The sequence below is a fragment of the Pleurodeles waltl genome, chromosome 8 (genome assembly GCF_031143425.1).
Source record: "Pleurodeles waltl isolate 20211129_DDA chromosome 8, aPleWal1.hap1.20221129, whole genome shotgun sequence".
Classification (NCBI taxonomy): domain Eukaryota; kingdom Metazoa; phylum Chordata; class Amphibia; order Caudata; family Salamandridae; genus Pleurodeles; species Pleurodeles waltl.
In genome coordinates, this window is record NC_090447.1 from 1287098768 (window position 1) to 1287107928 (window position 9161).

At 51.8% G+C, this 9161-nt stretch overlaps 1 protein-coding gene across 1 annotated transcript in view; it reads right to left on the reverse strand.

Moving 5' to 3' along the window:
• The window catches only part of LOC138249596 (adiponectin-like), an 83737-nt gene extending 77088 nt beyond the window's left edge, over window positions 1–6649 (reverse strand). The window contains exon 1 of the mRNA XM_069203537.1: window positions 6413–6649. Within this exon, the coding sequence (XP_069059638.1) occupies window positions 6413–6649 (237 nt within the window). The remainder of the gene's footprint in view (window positions 1–6412) is intronic.
• Between the last annotated feature and the right edge of the window lie 2512 nt (window positions 6650–9161).

Here is a 9161-nt window from a genome sequence, read left to right on the forward strand (position 1 = left end):
TCCCGTCCTCTGTAAGAAGGGAGGGGACGGGATTAGCAGCCATACCTTCCATCAGTTCTTTCAACGACAATACCACATCCTTGTTCACTTTACCAGTAATGTTACAATTACCTGATGGCCGTCTAGAGAAGACTATGGCACTACTAGATTGTGGAGCTAGTGGCATTTATATGGATAAGAAGTGGGCCACCACTCAACAAGTTCCTATACAACCTAAGGAGGTTCCAGAACAAGTTCACACGGTGGATGGATCTTTGATATCATCGGGTCCAGTAGATACAACTACCCTGATGCTAAATCTACAGATCAGTAACCATCAGGAACACATTTCCTTTGATCTTATAACTTCCCCCAACCATACCATCATTCTTGGAATCCCGTGGTTCATCAGACATAATCCATATGTGAACTGGGCTACCCGGACGGTTTCCTTGTCTTCACAGTTCTGTCACGAGCACTGTTTTGCTTCAGACAAGTATTGGTCGCCTAAGAGGTCAATTATCACGGAGGGCACCACCGGTTCGACCATAAATACAGTCCAAGGAGTTCCTGAACACTATTTGGAATTTCAAGATGTCTTCCAAAAACCTTCCAAACCTGTGTTACCTCCACATCGAGATTACGATTGTGCTATTCCCTTGGAACCTGGCACTATCGTTCCTTTTGGCAGGATGTATTCCCTCACGGAAACTGAAAAGGAAGTACTAAAGGAGTATTTGGATGAAAATATTCAAAGTGGGCTTATTGTTCCATCGTCTTCTCCGGCTGGGGCTCCTCTCTTTTTCGTACCCAAGAAGACAAAGGACCTTCGCCCTTGCCTGGATTTTCGAGGCCTGAATAAAATAACTATTAAAGATCGTTATCCTTTGCCTCTCATAAGGGACATTTTAGAGGCAGTCAGAGGGGCTCAACGGTTTACCAAACTAGATCTACGGGGAGCCTATCACCTCTTACGCATTAAAGAAGGAGATGAGTGGAAAACGGCCTTTAGGACTCCATTTGGTCATTTTGAATACAGGGTAATGCCTTTCGGTCTTACTAATGCCCCGGCAATTTTTCAGAGATTTATGGACTCAGTATTCTCGGATCTCCTGAATCAGACAGTTGTAATCTACCTTGATGATATTCTTATTTATTCCAGAAATCCCAAACTCCATTCTTCCCATGTTAAACAAGTTCTTCAACGACTCCGGGCACATCAACTGTTTTGCAAACCCGAAAAGTGTGAGTTTGACCAGACAGAAGTCAAATATCTAGGATATCATTTAAGTACCACCGGAGTAGCCATGGATCAAGAAAAGGTGCAAGCTATCCTAGATTGGCCTTCTCCATCCTCCATTAAAGAAACACAATGCTTTCTAGGATTGGCGAACTTCTATCGACAATTCATCGCAGACTTTGCTAAACAAACTAGCCACATAACTCACACTTTAAAGAAGGAAAATCTTATTAAAGGGTTTGTCTGGACTAAAACTGCTGAAACAGCTTTTCAAGAATTAAAGAAGGCATTTACACAAGCTCCCATCTTAAGACATCCAGATACCAACAAACGATTTATTGTCGTCACCGATGCTTCTGAAAAAGCCATTGGTGCCGTTCTACTCCAACAACAAGAAGACGATGGTCTTGAACATCCTGTTTTCTATTTATCTCATATACTCTCTATTGCAGAACAACATTACTCAGTATTGGAAAGAGAATTGTTGGCTCTGAAAACAGCTTGTATTGAATGGAGGCAGTTTCTGATGGGTTCCAAGGAACCTTTTGAAGTGAGAACAGACCATCGAAACTTACAATGTTTACGAAATTTCGTATGCCAAAATAGTCGTCAAGCTCGTTGGGCCTTCTTCTTCAGCCAGTATGATTTCTGCATTACATATATTCCTGGCTCCCAAAACATTCTGGCTGATGCTCTATCACGTCGTTATCCAGATTGTACTCCTGTCCCAGCTCAACCCCTACTGGAACCTAGTAAGATCATTGGGGTAGCCCAGTCTTTTCTGGAGGAGGTACAACTGGAGTACCCCAATCTATCTGATGATGAAATAGAGGACTTAAGGCCTCTTTTACATAAGAGACAAGGATACTATTATTATCACGATCTGTTATTCATCCCCACTAACAGAGTGAGAGAAAAGGCATTACAAATGTGTCATGATTCACCGGTTGCTGGTCATAGAGGCATCAAGGCCACGCAAGAACTGTTATCCCGATTTTTCTGGTGGCCTACTTGGAAAAAAGACATTGAAACATACGTTCAGGCTTGTCCCACATGCGCTCAAGTCAAGATTCCCCGAACCAGGCCTGCGGGTTTACTACAGCCCTTGCCGGTTCCGCCAACTCCATGGCACACCATCTCCACCGATTTCATGTGTTCGTTACCACTCTCAGCAGGAAACCGAGTAATCATGGTCACTGTGGACTCTTTTACTAAGATGGCTCACTTCACTGCCTTGAAAAAACTACCTACATCCCAAGAATTAAGCCAGATATTCATTGAACATATCTTCCGTCTTCATGGACTCCCTCATACTCTTATATCTGATAGAGGTCCTCAGTACATTTCCCGGTTCTGGAGGTATTTTTGTAAGACACTAAACATCGATAGAGCTCTGTCATCGGGCTTCCATCCCCAGACCAATGGACAGACCGAGCGTCTGAACCAGGGCTTAGAACAATACCTTCGTTGTTTTTGCAACTCAACTCAAAGCAACTGGAACACTTATCTCCCTATCGCTGAGTTCTCTTATAATAACTCAGTCCATAGTGCCTCCAAGACCACTCCTTTTTTCTGTTCTTATGGTTTTCATCCTACCTCTTTTCCTACTTCTTCTCTGTCTCCCACTCCCTTACCCGCTATTACTCATTTTTCCAAACGTCTTCTACAAATCCATAGACTGATTCGTTCTAATCTCTTACACACCAAGAGATATATGAAGAAAGTAGCAGACAAGAAACGTAGGGCAACTCCGGACTACCTTCCACAGGATAAAGTTTGGCTTTCTTCTAAATTCTTACCCTCACGTCTTTCTCAGAACAAATTCACACCTCGCTATTACGGGCCTTTCCGTATTCTCCAGTTGCTTAATCCCGTCACTGTCCGTCTTCACTTGCCTCACACATGGAAGATTCATCCAGTCTTCCATGTCTCCCAACTCAAACCTTATGTACCAGATCCGTACTCCCGTCAGTTTTCCTGTCCTCCTCCTGTCTTAGTGGATGATGTTCCTGAATATGAGGTTCAGGAGATTTGTGACTCTCGTCTTTTTCACACCCGTCTGCAGTATCTGATTCATTGGAAGGGTTATCCTCTCAGTGAGTGTTCTTGGGAAGATGCATCTTCTGTTCATGCTCCTCTTCTGACTCAGCGCTTTCACCGTTTATTTCCTTTCAAACCAGGGCCTTCGGGAGGGGGGCCTACTGTCGCGCCGCACCGCGCGGCGCGAGCCGAGCGTTCGGCACAAGCCGCGCGTTCGGCTCGGGCCGCGCTTCGCGTCTCTAAGACGCGGCGCGCCCCGAGCCTTTCTTGCACCTTGCGAGGCCCCAGGACTTACTAGGGGCCTCGCGCTGCGCTCTCCCTCCGTCTTGTTGGGGTCTCCTGACCCCTCTTACCTGTCTGGGGACTCCTCTTTCTTCTTTTCTGTCTTTCTTTCTTTTTGGGTCTGTTTTCTCCTCTGTCCTTTATGTCTTTCCCCTTCCCAGGTTACCTCTGTCTTCCCAGCATTCCTCCTTCCCTATTCTCTATGGTTTCTGCTCCAGTCTATTCTATCTACTTTTCCCTATGCAAGATGGTGTCCTTTTTCTTCCTGTGGGTCACTTCCTGTTTTATGGTATTTAAGGGTGTTTTTTCTTTCCCTCTTTGCGCTGCAACACTCTCTGTTTCAGTTAGTGTCCTCGCTCCTGATTTCCTAGCCCTTGGCTCTGGATTTCGCCATTTCTGTGTTACGTCAGTTCCTTTGATTCCTGTTCCTCTGTTCTTGTTCCAGGAATCCCCTGCGAATCTTCTGGGAGGTTTTTTCCTCTTCTTCTGAAGGGGTTTTTTCCCTCTGGCGCTACTTTCTCACGGTCACGGTCTGTCCTTGGCGTTTCCTCGCCTACAGCACCGTGGCTACCAGAAAGAGTCGCCCCTTTTTGGGACAAAGTCGAACCCTCAAGATCCACGCCTCAAGATCTGCAAACTCCAGGCGCAAGCAGCACGTGAGTCGTGACAAAGATGGGGTCGAGCGTGTGTCCGGCGTAGTGGGTGGGGGTGTTGACTAGCTGATTCAGTCCCAGGTTGGCGAGGTTGTCCAGTAAGGCGGTGGTGTTGTTGTCGGTGAGGTTCTCCAGGTGAAAGTTGAGGTCTCCTAGGAGGATGTAGTCGGTGGACGGGAGTGCGTGAGGGTTGACGAAGTCTGCGATGTCTTCGCTGAATTTGGTGCGGGGTCCTGGTGGTCTGTACATGAGGGTGCCTCTGAGGGTGGTCTTGGGGTCGCTGTGGATCGTGAAGTGGAGATGTTCGGCGTCGGGGAGTGAGTTGTCGGTGTTGGTTGAGATGCGGATGGAGTTTTTGTGTGCGATGGCGATGCCTCCTCCGATGCGGTTGGTGCGGTCTTTCCGGATGATTTTGTAGCCGTCGGGGATGGCTATGGCGATGTCGGGTGCCGAGGAGGGATTCATCCAGGTCTCGGTGAGGAAGGCGATGTCCGGGTTCGTAGAGTTGATGAGGTTCCACAGTTCGATGGCGTGCCTGTGGACGGAACGGGTGTTGACCAGGATGCAGTGGAGATTGCTTCCGGGGGAGTCGTTCTTGACGGGAGCGGTGTTGGTCCGTAGGCAGGTGAAGTGACAGTTGCTGCAGGTGAAGGGTCCTTGGGTCCGTTTGGGGTGGGCGCGGTAGCAGCCCAGAGTGCGGCCGGGGTTGAGGTTGACGAGGGTGGCGGAGTCGTAGGTCAGGCGGGGGGCGCGGGGCCAGGGGTTCGGGCGCTGTGCGCGGTCCAGGCGCGGACGGGCGCAGACGGGCTTGCCTTAGGCACGCCTTCGGCACGCCAGCGGCGCGCCCGCTGCGCGCGGCCGCCATTTAAGGGGTAGCCGGGGAGGCGGGGTCAGCCGGGAGGCGGGAGGAGGGCGGGTAGGGGGAAAAAAGCAGCAAAAAAGCAGCGGGAAAAAGGCTCCGAAGGCGAGGAGGCCTAGAAAAATGACAAAGTGCCGAAAAGGCGAAAAAACGAGGGGGAGACGGCGGGAGGGCAAGGGGGACGGCACTCAGAAGATGCAGGCACTCGGGGATACAGAAGGAAACCGGGGGAGCGCGATCACACAGCACAGGCACTCGGGGATACAGAAGGAAAAAAGGGGAGCGCGAACGCAGACAAACGGCAACACAGACACTCGGGGCACAGGCAGCGAAGCAGGCAAGAAGAGAAGGCAGAACAGGGGATCTGGATCTGGTGGCGCTGTGAGGACAGGGGAGCGACCTACCCTGGGGTCAAGGGTCGCTCCTCTCAACAATCAACAAAAAGCATCTTCTTTTCGGCTGTTGATTGGGAGCAATCAAGACATGCATTGTATATAATCAATATCATCAAATAGGCTGCCCACATTGTCTTCCAAATATAGGATTTATGTGCTGAAGAATTGTACATCTGAAGCGTCTGGCTGCTATGGTTGCCCATCTCATGTGCTTGTACTCCAAAATACAATTAGCAACCTGAGTGTAAAATTACACTGGTTGTGTGTTTTCATCAGGTATAGTGGTAAGAAGATGCCTATCCCTTCATGCGACTTGACTTCCAGCAGTTCTTAGCAAAATAAAGCAGCATATAGTCCTTTTGCAAGTTTCTCCCACACAAGTTCTATTGGAAAACATTTCATGTTGGTCCTGATTGTACCAAATCCAGGATTTACCATAGTTAACAACTCCTCTAAAAGTGAAAATGCAGTGTAGAAATTATAAAGACACAAATTGTGCTCCTTTTTCAAAAGTAGTGAATCGTGACATGTTCTCACTAGCAGTGAAAAATTCTGGTCGACCAGATGGTAAAAAAACTACAAGGCTTTCCTAGTGTACACTGGATGATTTTAAGTGTATCCAGTAAAGATTTTACAAAGGAGGTACACATTGGTAACACTCTGAGCTCTCTAGCCTGGTTTGTACAGCCCTGCTTTGTACAACATCCATGCCAGATCAGCCACTACGTTCTTGCCAGGAGTATATAGTTCTGTAGACTGCACTATTAGGTGGTCCAATTTACGACAAAACATTATCAGACGAACACAATAGGGGTGACCTATCAGCAGTGTCATTAAAATGCAAGACGTGGGGGGCGTGGCCACGGGCGTCAAGATGGCAGTTGCACTCTATGAGTGCTCCGGACCCCTCCGTCATCCACCTGATACTGGCCCGCCGTTCCTGCACCCCGCCGGCCCTTCTTACCTGAGCGCCACCTGCGTGAGGACCCGCTGCAGCGGTGGGGGGAGAGGCGCCTTCGTTTGGGCCGTGGCGGAGTCGGCGGCGGAGGTCGGCTGGGTGAGGCCAGCGCCGGTGACGCGCTTGGGGCCGGCTGGAGAAGGCGGGATCCCCGTGGAGCTGTTGGGGCGCCGCGCAGCAGTAAGCAGCGGCGCTCTGCAGTGGTAGGGGCGCTCCTGGCCCCGTCGATGAAGCAAGCCGCATTCTGCGGCAACCCCGGAGAGAAGTCCCCGGCATCTGCAGCCTGAGGCCCGTTCTGCGGCCTGGGGCGTGTGGCGGCAGAGGAGGCCTACGGTGCGTGGAGTGGGCGGGCCCATGCTTCCTAATGAGCCCGCGGGCCAAGTCAAGCGGTCCATCCTGCCGACTGGAGGCACGGCAGAGACAGTGTGGGTGCAGGCGGCTGGTGGAAGGCACACGGGAGATCACTGACCCGGGCATAAGTGGAGCCAGGCCCACGGAGCATCGGCAGAGTGACACAGCGAAGCCGTGCGTGGCCCAGAGATTAGTGGCTGCCCCTCCTGCCGTGACAGAAACGGTCCGGGAGTGCCTTGTGGGGCCTGCACCTGGTGTGTGTGGACCCCCCGGGACGGCGTGGCCTAGAACTGTCTGCCCTACCCCTGGAGGAAGACTGGGGGGTTACAAGCAGCCAAGCAGGGAGCAAACACCCCCAGTGCAAGAGGTGTGGATCTGCTGGTGGAGCGACGGTGAACGAGAAGCCCCGGCTGGGGTGAGAGCGGACTCATGGGGGTAAGCAGTTGTGCTGAAGAGACCCACTGAGGCTGTGGCAACAAGAATCAGGGCCTGACTTTTCATCTAGGCACAGATTGGCAGCAGGCATGGGAAAAGATAGGGCCAGCAAGCAGCCACCCGCGTCACAGCAACGTATCGACCAGTTTGCCAGGCAGTCTGCATCGTGAACAGTGGACATACCTTTGTCAGAGACCACCACAGCGGAAGGGGCCACCACGATCCTACAAGCCATCCAGTCTTCACAACTGGCGATTGAGACCAAGGTTGGTGAGGTGCGAGAAGATGTGGGCCTGCTGCTACAGGACTTGCGAGCGGCAGTGGGACGCATCACGGAGGTGGAAGGCCGGGTCTCCCAGGCAGAAGATGAACTTGCGGATCTCAAGGCCAAAGTCACCCAGCTACAGACCCACACGGGGAACTCCACCATAGAACAGAGGATGCGGAAACCTGCTCCAGATGTAACAACCTACGTTTCGTGGGATTTCCGGAGGGCGCAGAGGAAAATGGTGCAATAGATTTTCTGGAGGGCTAGATCAAGTCATGGGTCCCTGCTCAGAAACTCTCCCCTAGGTTTGCGATCGAACGAGCGCACAGGGCCCTGATGCCCCGGCCTCCCCGGGCGGACCCCGGCGGCCGATGATTGCACGTCTCCTTAACTTCAAGGATTGGGATGTAATCCTGAGGGAGGCCAGAACACAACTGGACTTCCGCTGGGACAATAACAGGATCTTTATTTTTCCGGACTACACTCGCGAAGTGCAAGCTAGACGCTGCTCATACGAAGGAGTGAAACAAAAACTTAGAGCGCTGTAATTGACTTATATGCTCCTCTTCCCAGCACGCCTTAAGGTCCTCATGGACGGGGAGGCCTTCTTTTTTGACTTGCCAGAGACCGCATGGGACTGGCTAACGGAAGAGAATTGAGTGATGCGTTGAGGCCCCCCCCGACCAGGAGAGGGCTGCCCGGTGTCAGAACCCGGCGGCCCCCCGGAGCACGGGAAGGGCGCAGGTGCACCCATTCCCGCAGGAGGAGGTGGAGCGGCCGGGGCGGCACTCCCGAGGCAGAGAGACAACTGAGCCCGGGTCCCCTCGGGGTGATATTATGCCAAGAGACCCTAGCCAGGAGGGCCCGGACAAGGCTTCAGAGAAAGAGTGTCTTAGCCAGCTCCCCCTGCTCCCCTGAACCTGGCCCACTGATGCGTGATAGTGCGGGGAGGCCGGGATGGGGACATGTTCTCTGGTGCGGGGTGCGGGGTGCGGGGCGGCAGGGAGCCAGATTGCAGAACTCAGATTTAAAGGAGGGGTCCACCACTCCAAGCTTGCAGTTGACACGCTGTGGGCACAGCTTAGGGCGACTGATGCTTCTGGCCTAGAAGTATGGGGTGGGGGGCAGTTGGGGAGTCATGGGGGTACAGTTGACTACAGTTGTTCCCTATGGGGTTTGCATTGCGTTTTCTTGCCCTTGCTAGGTTGGTGGTGGAGGAAAACCCAGACAGGCACACTTCTCACAGTACTATTTTCACCCTGCACAAACTAGAATAGACTAATTGAGTCCTCTCCTGGAATGTAAACGGGCTCCTTGATAAAATTAAATGATCAGCAGTGTTCTCCTTTGTCTGTCGTTTTGCCCCAGACTCACCTCCTGGGTACCAAGTTCCCCATGCTCAGCAGAGTTTATCACGCAGGATTCACTAAGGGCTCGAGAGGCACAGCTGTTTTGCTACACTGCTCCCTGCCCATGGTGGTGACGGCCAACCGATCTGATCCACAGGGCCGATACGTGATGGTCACTGGACTTCTCGGGGGCAACCCATCAATATACTTAGTACCTATGCCCCCTCGGGCGTGCTGGGGCGGCTCCTCGCGCAGCTTAGAGACGTGGTGGCTGGACTCCCCTCGGGCCTAACCATAATAGGGGGAGATTTTAACTCTGTTCTTCACCCGGAGATAGATATGGCTGTGTAAA